Below are 14,721 nucleotides of genomic sequence, written 5' to 3' on the forward strand. Positions count from 1 at the left end.
CAAAGTTAAATTAGGACATTTAAGTAATTTTAATAAACATGCCTTAGAAAAAAGCATCACTGGTGTGCATCTTAAGACAAAACAAAGGCTCTGATATATTTTAAGATCAATCAGTGCAAGTTTCTTTCAGTTGAAACAGCTCAGACTTACAGTTTAGTCTAGGATTAAGCCTCGTCTGTGGAACCGGGGAAAAGTGTGTTATTCCCGTTACATGTTCTCTTTTTAAAAGTACGCTAAAGTGTACTTTATTTTCACAAGGGACTAACTTGTGTCTATGTCACACAGTTGAGTCGTGGGCAGTTAAACCGTGACCTGAAAACATTTTCATTGTTCAATGCAGAAGTAAACAGCAATGCTAAATATATGAAACTCTGCAGTTCTACAGAGGTTTGCGGCGTGATCACCTCAGAGCGAGGGGTGCAGAGGCGGGATATGGGCACGGTGAGGACATCCGATGCTTTGCAGGTGCGCCGGTACTCGCAGGAAGGAAACCTGACCGTGGCGATCCCCTCCTGCTCATTAATGGACATGACCACCCCAACACTGTCCAGCACACCTTTACCCACCACCTGCCACCGAGAACAAACCCTTCAGCAAGACACTAGAACAACTGAAAGAATTCATCTGCGAAAAACACGCGTCATCTGCTAAACTATGCATGTTAAGATTGCATTAAATGCAAGCAAAGTGTCTACTTTTAAGGTTTCAAATAAGTTTTTGGAGAATAAAAAGTAAAATTTTGGTCGAAATAATGTTACATTGTCATTCAGTGTAACACAATATTTATGTAAAAATTCAAACAACATGCTTATTCTGACGTGTACATATTAAAATATATAAAAGAATAAGGGAGCGTATTAAATGTTATTGTGTTTTAAATTAGTAAAAAACCTTACTGACAAACGGGCAAAACCTAGGATAGTGGGTTACTAAATAAACTAATTAGTATTTGGGGTGAACGTAATTAGTCTTCTAATGTGTCATAAATTGATTTTTGTTGTAAATATGCCTGACGAGATTGTTACACTGAATGACATTTTAGTGGGTGTCTTCTGTAAATCAGGGGAAAATGTATGATATTTATTTTTTGCTCGGAAAAACAAAAACAAAATTGCAGTTCAATTAAACAGAAAACTTTTACAGAAAACAACAACAATTTAAAGCAGTATTACACTTATTGTTTTTATGCTTAAACCCTTTTTCGTCTTTGACCCGTGGATTTTTGCATTACAAGTCAGAAGTTTTTGAACAGTGAGATTTGTAATTTTTCTTTAAGAAGTCTCTTCTGCTCACCAAGCCTGCATTTATTTGATCCAAAGTACAGCAAAAGCAGTAAAATTGTGAAATATTTTTACTATTTAAAAGAACTGTTTTCTATGTGAATATATTGTAAAATGTAATTTATTCCTGTGTTCAAAGCTAAATTTTCAGCATCATTTCTCTAGTCTTCAGTGTCACATGATCTTCAGAAATCATTCTAATATGCTGATTTGCTGCTCAACATTTATTATTATTATTATTATTATAATGATCAATATTTAAAACAGTTGAGCATATATATATTTTAAAGGATTCTTTGACAAATAGAAAGATCCAAAGATCAGCATTTATCTGAAATTAAAGGCTTTTGTAACATTATACACTATACCATTCAAAAGCTTGGAGTCAGTATAATTTTTATTTTTTGGGGGGGGAAAGAAATTATAGTAATTAATACTTTTATTTAGCAAGGATGCACTAAAATGATCAAAAGTGATGATAAAGACATGTTACAAAAGATTTCTATTTTAGATAAATGCTGTTCTTCTGAACTTTCTATTCATCAAAGAAACCTCAGCTGTTTTAAACATAATAATAATAATAATAATAATAATAATAATGGCAGCAAGTCAGCATATTATACTGATTTCTGAAGATCATGTGACACTGAAGACTGGAGGAATGATGCTGAAAATACAGCTGCACATCACAGAAATAAATAAAATTTTACAATATACTCACATAGAAAACAGTTATTTTAAATAGTAAAAATATTTCACAATTTTACTGCTTTTGCTGTACTTTGCATCAAATAAATGCAGGCTTGGTGAGCAGAAGAGACTTCTTTAAAAAAAAACAAAAAAAACATTACAAATCTTACTGTTCAAAAACCTTTGGCTGGTAGTGTATCATAACGGCTCACCTGGACTTCAGAGCCGATCTTGATGGTCTCCTTGAATCCTCCCAGCGCGCAGAGAGCCGCCACGGCCTGCCGACCAATGGCCTGCAGCTTGGCTAGCCTCCTGCCGCTGCTGTTGCCGCTCTCCAGAATACTCTCAGCATGTTTGCCCAACTGAGGGATGAACATCAAGGCCCTGGACAACACCTGAGAGAGAGAGAGGCACGGAGAAACTCAGAAAACTCATCTTCAAGAAACGGCTAAAAACACATCTCTTCCGTCTTTATTTGACCCTCTAGCCCTCTCTATTCTAATTTGGTTTTATCTATTTGTTTTCTTTTTTTATATGTGACCCTGCAGCACAAAAGCAGTGTTAAGTCGCTGGGGGATATTTGTAGCAATAGCCAACAATACATTGTATGGGTCAAAATTATTGATTTTTCTTTTATGCCAAAAATCATTAGGATATTAAGTAAAGATCATGTTCCATGAAGATATTTTGTAAATTTCCTACCGTAAATATATCAAACTTCATTTTTGATTAGTAATATGCATTGCTAAGAACTTCATTTGAACAACTTTAAAGATGATTTTCTCAATATTTAGATTTTTTTGCACCCTCAGATTCCAGATTTTCAAATAGTTGTATCTCAGCCAAATATTGTCCTATCCTAACAAACCATACATCAATGGAAAGCTTATTTAGTCGGCTTTCAGATCTCAATTTGGAAAAATTGACACTTATTTTGTGGTCCAGGGTCACATATATATCTAAAAAAGATTTGTCACAGCACTTGGATTTTATTGTTCTTTTGTTGGTTTTGATTGCTTCTATACAAGTCGCACTGGATAAAAGCATCTGCTAAATCACTGCATGCAAATGTAAAACACAAACTACACAGAAATATTTCAACAACGTCTGTTTCCCTGAGCACTCAGTGAAGTATTTTTATTTGATGAAAGAGCGCAGCTCACCTTTTCTGCGGTGCTGGTCCATATTTGAGCCGTGTTGGACTCAGGCGCGGTCAGGAGACTGTGCAGCAGAGCGATGACCTCCGCAGCCATGCTGTTCGCCACGTGACCGCTGATGAAGGGACGCACCGGATCCGAGCTGTGTGTCAAATCACAGGCTTTCAGGCATTTCTCCTTCTACAAATACCTTGGAATCAGCAGCTGAGACCACTCAGGAAGCGTTAAATACTGTAGCATTCTATTTTATGAAAATAAGATCCAAGAAGCTCACATCATGCAAAGGTGTGACATAAAATGATAGCCCATATGTTAACACTGTGCTACACAATAGTTAGCACGATATCAGAACGGCACGTTTCACTGAAAGGCAATGAGTTTGCAGCACATAAAACGGGAAGACCTTCTGAAGATGCTTACCGAGCCAGCTCAGCGTTCCTCTCTCTGCACACTGTGGACTGGGCGGTTTTCTTCTTGTCACCTGTGGTGGATATCCCAGCATTCTCCTGGCCTGTGCTCTCTATCGGGGGACCCACACTAACAATGAGCCCAGACTGAGCCCACTTATTGGCTTTCCGCAGAGCAGACGAAGCCTCCTCCGTGATCACCTCACAGCAGCCGCTCTGCAGAACACAGACCAACAGCATCTCACTCATCCAGCTAAAAAGAATAAATGATATCTCGATATTTTCTGGGATTTTATCGATATTTAGACTATATTTAGCGGAGTGTGTTATTGTGCTGGTTTCTTAAGGACTTTCGTGGACAGCTGACTCCGTACGTTTTTGATATTCTTCATGTTCTGTGTGCACGGTGGTCTGATAGAAATTAATCTTTCACAATAAGTTTAAATTGAGTTTTACCTTTTAATGGGCATTTTTACCTTTAAAAAGCCATTTTTCTAAAAGTGTGCATTATCCTTCGAGTCGAACTCTTACATTTAATCACTGAATGAGAATAATAAGACATTACTGTTCAGTGCATAACGTTAACCTGCAATTACAAATGCATAAATAATGTTTTGATATATTAAACATAAAACGTTGAATACTGTTATTTGAAAAAATAGTCGAAATGTGAAATTAAAACCGCCAGTAGGTGGCAGCAAGTCACGGTTAATTAGTGAGTCATTGCGACTGAATCATTTAAACGAGTGATTCATTCGGGAACGAAACACCGTCAAGTTGCTCAGAGACGCTAAACAGTGCTGTGGCTGTGTCTGGAGTTTTTTTTGTCGTCGAAATAGTGCAAAAACAGCCAGTTATGGCGTCTAAAACGTAAGCCTCTTAACTAACTTCTTGTTTTTTTTAACTGTTGTAAAAAAAATCAATATTACATTTGTAATCATGGTGATTTTTGGAGAATGAACGGCACCCTTTGTGTGATATTGATTAGCTATATGAAATGATATAAATATATACATTGTCTGCCCCCATATCTTGAATTTTGTGATCATTGTAAATGCATTTTATTGGACTGAATCATGCCGTGAAAGAACGCACTCTAAATGCGCACACGCTAGTCTAGACTTCACGTAATGCACTGCACTCTGTAGATGTGTTTTGAATGCGTTTTGCAAAATACCCGATAATAGGGATGCACCGAAATGAAAATTCTTTGCCGAAGCTGAAACCGAACAAAATGAAACACTGGGCCGAAGGCCGAATACCGAACACGGTTTTTCAAGTTTATTCCCCATGTATTTTGACAATTTTTTTCACCATTGCATAAATTAAATAGCCAAAATGTGCTTTTTACCATTTTGTCTCGTTTATCAAAGAAAAAAATCAATTACAAAACAATTTAAAAATATTTAACACTAAACCTTCTTTAACATTCTAGCAGACATTACACCAACAAAGCACAATTTAACTTAAAATTAATACGTTAGTAAAATAATATTTTTGGCGATCAGACCCCCTTCTTGAATCAGGCATCTATTTTTACTGTAAAATTAAAAGAAGCCTTGCTGAGCAGAAGAGACTTCTTTTAAAACATTAGAAAATATTACAGATCCCAATTTGAACACTATGTGCGTATGCTATAATAAATGTATTAACAGAGCTGTTGTAATTATTATCATTATTACTGTCTTACTTTTTATTTTATTTTACAGAACAACAGTAAAATTACAATACTAGCATTTATGAATGTTGTAGTTCTTGCTTTTTGTCAACTTTTATTTTGGCAGAAACGCACACGAAGAGCTTATTTTTGTTGACAACAGCAGATTTATAAACGAGTCTCATTACGAATACGTCGCACGTATCGCATTGTCACATGCCTTGTAAAAATTAATAAAAATGTGACTAAGCAACTTTGAACCCTGGTTAACAAGCAGATAGCACCGCTGTCAGAATACATGCAATGCGTGCGTGTATTAGAAAGCATAACGTTCTGCAGTTTATTTACTAATTGTTTAAGGCCATTTGGCGATTTCAATCATCACACAGTAAACCAGCAACAATCACCCCTTCCTCTTCTCATCGAAGACATGCAGATGCAGTCCTAAACAGTCTCTCGCTGTCGGTGCTTGTAAAGATTTTTCGTCTTTCTCGGACAGTTTTAAATGCTTCCACACTGCTGACGTGTTTACTGCATAATAAAGAGTGCGTGCCTCTCACTTTACGCTGGTTGCTATTTGATAGCGCCACGCCATTGTTCGGTACAATTTATTCGGTCTTTTCGCTTATTCAAATTTCAGTTGCCGAACATTTGGTGCATCCCTACTCAATAATGTCAAATCGCACAACAACTACGATATTATCGCAGATGATATATATCCCACACCCCTACATCCAGCACTGCTTTCTGCTCCCCAAAACCATCAACACTAAACCAGAGCTGACCTTCGTCATGTCCCGATCCATCTTCACCACCTTCTCCATGTTCGCTCCGGTGCCGAGGCGGAAGGGACGACCCTCTGAGCTGCTGCAAGGTGTCACGCAAACACTGGCGTCAGTCTCAACTTCTCCAATACCGTGTCCGAATCCAGGTGTTCAGTGAGGTGAGTGTGTTTTACCTGAGTAACGGCTGAAGCACCTCATGGGATGACTGGTCTTCTCTTTTGTGGATGAAAATGGACAGCTTGCCATCCACGGCTTCACCCTCCTCGCTGGCGTCTCTGTCGGTCTTAGCGCTGCTCTTGGGACAGGCCCGTGTCAGACTGGTGTCGGCCTCAGAGGCGCTGGGGGAGAGCAACGTCTGACAACCTAAATAATATAATATAATAATAAAAATAAACATGCTGATAAAGCAGGAAAGGAAAAAAAACAGAGATAATATTAAAATTATTAAATAAATTATTCCAAAGTTAGAAATACATAATTAAATAGTGCCCGGAAGTAAATTAAAATAATAATATAAGGAAAAATAGTGACAGTGAATTTGCAGTTTTCTTTGATGTACTATAAGTCCGTAAGATTATTTTTTTATTATTATAATTTTTTTAAGAAATCAATATTTTTATTTAGCAGCCAGTGTTATTTCAGTATCACTGAGATACTATTATAGTTGTATTAATATTTAGAATTTTTTTATTTTCTGTTTTAGTAATTTTGTTGCATATTTTCATTTTTTTTTTTTTTTTTTTTAGTTTGTTTAGATTAGTTTTTTTTTGTAGATCAAGTTAAACTAAATAAAAATGAGAGATGTTGTTCATTGAATGCTGAAATTGTTTTTATTTATTTCAAGTAACGGAAATATATATATACTGTATATATATATATTTTTTTGTTTTGTTTTATTTTATTTAACTAAAATATGCCAGGATGTTGCAAGGATATATTAATAAAAATACTGAAAAAAGTGAAAAAACATTGTTACAGAAAATTTCCATTTGAAATAAATGCAGTTCTTTCAACTTTCAATTCAACAAAAGGATTGCGAAAAATAAAATGCATCACAATTTACACAAAAACATGAAGTTTTCAACATTTAGTTTTTCTTGAGCAGCAACTCTCTGAAGATCATGCGACACTGAAGACTGGAATAATGATGCTGAAAATTCAGCTTTGATCACAGAAATAAATTACATGTTAAACCACATTCACGTAGACGACAGCTATTTTAAACTGCAATAATATTTCACAAAACTACAGTATTTTTATCAAATAAATGCACCCTTGGTGAGCAGAAGAGAACATAAAAAACACTTTAAAAAATTGTACTGACCTCAAACTTTTGAACGATTTATTTTCTTATAATCTAGTTTTAGAGTACAAAATCTTTGGCCGGATCACAATAATAGACTTTTAAAAATATATTTATAAAACGGAGAGTTCCGGTCCTTGATTCTGATTGGCTGAGCCAAGTTCGAAGCCGTTACTCTACAAACACACACCTTTATTTACTTCTGTGTGCTGCTCGGGAAACACTTTGTTGGAACCACAACCGTTTCTGAGGAGCTATATTGTTTGGTGGAAGAATACTGTTTTTATTAATATCATTACACTTTATTTCCTCCGTTTTATTTTGTGAAACCTTACTACGTATATGGCTTTGCATCGTATCTAACAACGCCCCTTAGCTGTAATAACGTCACTGTTAACCATGGCTTCTTGGGGCTTATTGCTTTAATTTGAGAGACCCTTTTGTTATATTGATTATAATCAAGCTGCATTCGCTCATACCCGGCACCACGTAGTCCGCCAGCTTGGCCAGCAGCAGCGACGCGATGCGGAAGGCAGGATCACTGGCCTCCTGCTGCTCTGCGTCCAGCGCATACGCCGAGTAGCTCCAGGATGGCAGCGCTACATTCCCACAATCCTCCACACTCATGAGCGGCAGCGCAGCGCGGCACAGCTGCAGGATGATCAGCACCAGTTTGGGCGAGGGCCGCTGGTCCAGGAGCAGAGACAGCAGTTTAGACACGCAGGCAGGCTGGCTCAGGATGGTTTTGCCAATGTGGCTCCTGGAAGAGGAGAAAGAGAGACGCAACAGTTCAAACCTGTGGGGATGTGCCGAGGGCCCGATACTGAGCTCCTGTACTCGTACTTGCTAAATTGCCACCACACAGCATGTGACAAGAGCCGTCTTCAGACAAAGAAACACCAACAACAGACAGCAGAATGGAGTTGTTAGAGATATGTGTATGCAATTAGCAATGCTAAACATTCAGTATTAACGCCTGTATAGCTGATGTGCGCGAGCTGATAAGCAAAAGCACGCTGAGTGGATTGAGCAGGCGCTTGTCGAGTTAATATCCCTTTCTCACAGACATCACTGGAAAGATTGTAGTTCGGTCGGATGTGTCAAAAACAAGTAAAACAATGCACAAGTTACATTACTTAACGTCAAGAGAGAGAGAAATTTGATGAAACTAAACAAATGTATAATTACAAATATATTTAAATACATGACATGCAAGCTTCAATAGAAATTAAATTACGGTATATTTTAGTTTGCCATTAATGCCTGTCAGTACATTCAACCAAATCTCAATAAAAAGTCATTATGAAATTACATATAAAGATGTACTTAAGTCCCACTTAAGTGGCTAAAAAATCACTAAAATTTTTAGTTAACTGCATTTGGTATAAAACTATAACAAAATTTCATTTAATTGTAATTAGCATGTAATTAAGTGTCTAAAAAACATAACATTCAGTTCACACCTAAGTATATTCCTTTAAACTACAGAATTTCCATAAAAAGAGTTATTTTTTATATAAACTAGGGATGTAACGGTATGAAAATGTCTTATCACGATTATAGTGACCAAAATGATCACGGTTATCAGTATTATCACGGTATGGTTAAAATGTGCTGGAGATGTTCAAAAAGTACCGACACACAAATCGTTTTATATTTAAAATCAACAAACAAATCAAATTTGTTTTTGTTCGCATAATTACTAAAACAATAACAGCTAAAATATCTAAAAACGCTTAAAGCAAGAAAGGTTTTCTTAAAAAAAAAACAAGTCAAAATTAAGCGAGTTTTTGCATGAAACAAGTAAAATAATCTTGTTTTCTGTTCATTTTGCTTACCCCATTGGCAGATTATTTTGCTTGTTCTAAGCAAAAACTCACTTAATTTTGACTTGTTTTTAGATATTTAGGCTGGAAACAAGACAACAAATCTAGGTAAGAAAAGCATTTTTTTTGCAGTGAACAGTTTAACTAATAGCATGTTGAAATATCTCATGTAAATGTTCAAATAAAGCTTTGAAAAAGTTTCATAAAAAGGTAAACCTCACATTTCAGCCTTTAAATAAAGAAAAGGTTCAAGTCAAAATGATGATTGATTAATAAATGATTATATGCATTTTATGTGCTCCATAAATAATTCTAGATAACTTATCCGAATTGTTTAAATGTGTAGAATCCACATAAGCTTGCTTTTCATCAACTGGTCTAAATTTACAGCAGGGCATGCGAAATTCTGTCTATTTTTTTGGGCCAGACAAGAACTGCACCCAGGCTGAATGTAAATGTAACTCTATGTAAATCCACTTTCTGACAGCAGGTGGCGCTTATGGAGCAGCAGAATACAAACCGCGCGAAATTTTATCATGATTCATCGTCAAACCGGTAATCATTACATCCGTAGTATAAACAGAGAAGTTGTTCATGTGAAACGGGAAGTACCTGGAAAGATCGTTGAGCAAACTGAGCACATCCTGCAGGGCGTCGTTTCCCGCGGCTTGGTTCCCGCAGCAGTCTGTCGCGCGAGCCAGGTGATTGGTTAGCAGGCTAGACACCTGTCGAGCCAGTCCAGAATGCACTGCGTCTGTGGAGCCTCCTAATCAACAACAGCGCTAGCGTTAAACAGGCTTGGGGAAAGATGCATCCAAATGTATTTTAAAATAAAATACCAAATACCTTAATTTTAAGTGTTCCAAAATAAACTACTAAATACAGCAGTCACACCATGCATCAAAATAAACTACTGTATTTTTGTACTTTAAAAATACTTTTACAAGGGAGCGTGAAATTTCTTCGCAAACCTTCCATCAACTGGCCTATTTGATCTATCCCTTCACCATTGCACTGACTCAGTTAAGTAATGTTATTGTTACTCAGTTAAGTAACAATGTTTAATAGCAACAGCTTTTCTCTGCCAGAGTCCTGCAATAAATCTGACATATGCAACCAGTTAACAGACCAAAAATAGCTTAATGTTTACCAGAATGACTCATAATTGTATCCTAATTTAGTTACTTGGTGTTTGGTAATGAAAGGCCTACTTTGCATCAGCAACACTGACTCAGTGACAAACAAGTCATTCATAAGAAAACAACTGATGGCACCTGTATTCATAGCAACTAGTTTCTAACTAGTCAATCGTTTGATTGTTAATCATAAATATAATAATGTCTTATGTGTCAAGCAGTATGCAAAATCATGATCCTACTAAACAGCTACAGGGTACGATATTCAGCAATCAAATGTGTATTTATCAATCATTGGACACCTATTTGGACGTTGAAAACAAACATTTTAGCATTTCGACAATTATTAAATGATCAATATGTTTTGATTTTAAATGTAGCCAGAAACATAATCAGAAAGTATCAACAGAACTTGTCAGGGAGTATTAAGCCAACTCCAACCACTCAATATATTGAGAGCCACAGAAGTATAGAGGACACATGCACATTAATAGAGTAGTAACAAGTCTGGGCAAATTACGGAGTAGAGGCCGCATTTTTTACGATGTCGTCATTGAAGACTTCTTACAAAGTATTTTAAAACTACTAAAAGATCCAAAATATAAAGGCATTTTCATCAACCCTATCAAATACAAATTACTAAATCCTATTTTATATTTGAAATACATGTATCATAAATACAGCCCATCCCTGGCTGCGGTGAACTTTCCTCACCTTCGACTTTCTCCCACTCGATGCAGCGGTTGGCGAGCACCTGGAAAGCGGCCCAGGCCATCGTAGCTACTTTCTGTTTTTTGGTTTGTTTCTCGTTGGAGCTGCTGTCTCTCTGACTGCTGAGACTGCACAGTCTGTCCATCAGCTGAACCAGACCGCTGCGCACCAGACACTGCTCCTCACTCCTGACCGGAGCAACACAGACGGAAGGAACGCCACGTCATCGGAATATTCCTCATTATTAACATATGGTCAATAATACTAATAAAATGCTGACAGAGTTGACATATTTTCTGTTGTACGGTGTTAGTTTTAACTAGTAAAGGTTAGAAATGTTGCCTTGGAAACTTACTGCAATAAAATTAATTTTAGATTAATGCATTACACTTACTAATAATGTAATAAAATAAATGTGCTAAATAGACATTTTGAGAAAAAAAAAATAGGGATGCACGATATTATCGGACCAATATCGGTATCGGCCGATAACGGCTTTAAATGTAAATATCGGCATCGGCCCGATATTAAAAATTATGCCGATACGTCTTGCCGATAAGAGGACTACATTAACTCGTGTGCTCAGGGTGTGCTAGCGATTAGATCACGTCAGCATTCTGGCTCATTCTTGAAGCAAAGTTTTGCCTGAATGGTGATTGGATTCACTGTTTTGGATCGCTGCATTTAAACTGAGAATGCAAGTACAGAATGCTTTCGGTGTATGATAGAGTAAACAGTAATAGCTTGTGCAGTGGCAGCCTCCCCCGGGTCCTAATGCCCGCTCGAAAAGGAGTTTAAGGCATCCGTAGGGGGCGCTGTTGGCCTACTTCTAATAAAATGAAAGCAAAATACACAAATAATATTTAGACTGTGTTTCTGATTAAATAAAGCAGTAATTGATGCCATAAAATCATGAGTATGTTTTGATTTAAAGGTCAGAAGCTATAGCTTACATGAACAAATACAAACAAAAAAAAACAAAAAAACATGACACTTAAATTAAATAATTTTATATTTACCGATTTATATATATGAATAAAATAATTAGAAACATTTATTTTAAAAAATGACAAACTAACATGAACTGAAAATAGTATAATAAAAGGTCATTTAAAATGTTAATAAATACTACCATAGCATGTACATAATACTAAAATAACACTGCTACTGTAACAGCAAGAGAAAAAAACTAATAAAAATAACAAAAGCACAAATTATTATAAAAAATAAATAAATAAAAATAAAAAAAAAAGCTAAAATGAAAACATAAATGTTATGTAATAGCAAGCTGGAATTTTACATTTAACACTTCATCATCAAAATGACTGCATTATTCATCACCTATAAATTAAAATAAAAAAGGAATTAGCTAAACAGAAATATTGAGGGTAAAAAAGAAGAAAAAAAAATCACAAAAGCACATAAAATTACTAAAACGAACTAAAATTAAAATGAAAACTCAAAATATAAAAATAAATGTTACTTTCTAGTATTTTTAATACTACATATATATGATACTGGCACTTTTTACTGTAAAAGAAAGTTGGAGTTTTAACTGACCATTATATCAAAATTGGCACCAATTACTTTTTTTTTCACCTTCCAAGTGTTGATGTAATGCTAATCAGTGCACATTAATTCTAAGAAGAAATAATTTCCTGTTCCGTTGACGTCACCTTGGTCTTGTTACATAATTCCATATTTGATTTGATGAAATAAGGGCTGAGTGCTTGCCTGGTGTAGGGGATGGTGCACAGCAGGCCGATGCTGTTGGCGCAGGCGATTGGGTAACGGGCGCAGAGAGACACCACTGACGTCATGGTCTCTCCAAAAGCCTCCTGGACCTGCTCCATCATGCCACCGCAGGTCAGTTCCTCCACTCTACACACACACACACACACACACACACACACACACTCATTCATATGGACAACTGAAGCTCCGAAGCAGAGATGCAACGATCTGCGGATTGATCTACCAATATTAAACCAAAAATCCAAAGTTTGGGGTCGGTAAGACATCTCTTCTGCTTACCAAAGCTGCATTTATGTGGTCAAATATACAGTAAAAACTGTAATATTCTGAAATAATATTGCAACTTAAAATAAGTTTTTTTACGTGAATATCTGCTAAAATGTAACTGATTTCTGTGATCAAAGCTGAATTTTCAGCATCATTCCTCCAGTCTTCAGAAATCATTCTAATATGCTGATTTGCTGCTCGAGAAACATTTATTATTATCATCAATGTTGAAAACAGCTGTGCTGCTGAATATCTCTGTGGACATCGTGATGCATGTTATTTTTCAGGATTCACAGATGAATAGAAAGTTCAAAAGAACAGCATTTATTCGAAACAGAAATCTTTTGTAACATTATAAATTGATCATTATAAAACGGAGAGTTACGGTCTTTGATTCTGATTGGCTGAGCCAAGTTCGAAGCTGTTGTAAATTACTCTACTAAGTAACACACACCTTTGTTTACTTCTGTGTGCTGCTCGGGAAACACTTTGTTGCAATCACAACTGTTTCTGAGGCGCTACATTGTTTGGTGGAAGAATACTGTTTTTATTAATATCATTACACTTTATTTGCTCTGTTTTATTCTGTGAAACCTTACTACATGTATGGAATAACCGTTTTATAAAAGCAATAAGCCCCGTGAAGCCGTGGTTTACAGTGAATTTATAACAGCTAAGGGGGTTTTACTCCGCTTCACGTTGTACCTAACAACGCTATATTCACTGCTTCTTGGGGCTTATTGCTTTAATTGAATGCATCCTTCTTGAACATAACTATTAATTTCTTACAAAAAACGACTCCCAAACAGTGGGACAGTAGTGTCTGTGTAAATATCTGAGGTTAAATGTACCGCGGTCCGCCCTGCAGCACCATGGTGACGGGGCCGACCAGATGTGTGACTCCTCCGACCCGAACAGCGGCGGTGAGCAGCTCCCTCATGTGAACCAGAGCCTGTCTCCGGGTGCGGCCTCTCCTCCAGCGCGTCTGAGCCGCGGACAAGAAGCTGCTGCTGGACACCTGCAGGCAGAAGATGCGCTTTAAGTGCTGATGTTCGTCTGAGAGCAACACCAGTGTCCTGCTGGGCGAGTCTGATCTTACGGTCTGATCAGGAGTGGTTCCTATGAAGGCGAACAGCTGTCCCAGCAGCACGCTGTACGTGGGCTTGTCCTTGCTGTCTTCGATGACCAAAGACTGCAGCAGAGTAAAAGAGCTGCTCCGGTGACTGGATGGATGCAGGCGCCTCCTACACAGACAGACAGACTGGCTGTTAGTTAGTTAGTTAGTATAGAAATTGTAGCAACATTTGGAATTTACTTATTAAAGCAATAAGCCAAAATAAATAATAATATGTGACCCTGGAGCACAAAACTGTATATTTCTAGCAATAGCCAAAAATGCATTGTATGGGTCATCTGAACAGAGTAATGTTTTTGAGAAACTGAACTTTGAATGACTGCAAAGGAATAGTTTCACAAAAAATAAATAAATGCATAAATAAAAATATATGCACAAATTAGTAAATGCATAAATAAATAATTCAGCTTTAATAATAATAATAATCACAAAAAGCTTTTCCTCTGCAGATTAATATAATTTAATAATAATATTAAACTACACCGAGTAATATAGTTTAATAGAAACTTGGATCATTAATATATAATTCAACTGATATGCGTGCGTATTTTAACTATTTTATACAGTGGGTACGGAAAGTATTCAGACCCCCTTAAATTTTTCACTCTTTGT

General features: G+C 36.5%; 1 protein-coding gene across 1 annotated transcript in view; it reads right to left on the bottom strand.

Moving 5' to 3' along the window:
• Positions 1–404: 404 nt before the first annotated feature.
• The window catches only part of LOC107576310 (probable E3 ubiquitin-protein ligase HECTD4), a gene marked incomplete at both ends in the record, with an annotated part of 15,152 nt that continues 835 nt past the window's right edge, over positions 405–14,721 (bottom strand). The window contains 12 exons of the mRNA XM_016262510.1: positions 405–569; positions 2,183–2,365; positions 3,134–3,269; positions 3,548–3,750; positions 5,977–6,058; positions 6,150–6,339; positions 7,759–8,039; positions 9,718–9,871; positions 10,956–11,140; positions 12,687–12,833; positions 13,826–13,992; positions 14,074–14,218. Coding sequence (XP_016117996.1) covers positions 405–569; positions 2,183–2,365; positions 3,134–3,269; positions 3,548–3,750; positions 5,977–6,058; positions 6,150–6,339; positions 7,759–8,039; positions 9,718–9,871; positions 10,956–11,140; positions 12,687–12,833; positions 13,826–13,992; positions 14,074–14,218 — 2,038 coding nt within the window. The remainder of the gene's footprint in view (positions 570–2,182; positions 2,366–3,133; positions 3,270–3,547; positions 3,751–5,976; positions 6,059–6,149; positions 6,340–7,758; positions 8,040–9,717; positions 9,872–10,955; positions 11,141–12,686; positions 12,834–13,825; positions 13,993–14,073; positions 14,219–14,721) is intronic.

This window comes from Sinocyclocheilus grahami, unplaced genomic scaffold, assembly GCF_001515645.1.
Source record: "Sinocyclocheilus grahami isolate Dianchi unplaced genomic scaffold, SAMN03320097.WGS_v1.1 scaffold3481.1, whole genome shotgun sequence".
Lineage (NCBI taxonomy): Eukaryota > Metazoa > Chordata > Actinopteri > Cypriniformes > Cyprinidae > Sinocyclocheilus > Sinocyclocheilus grahami.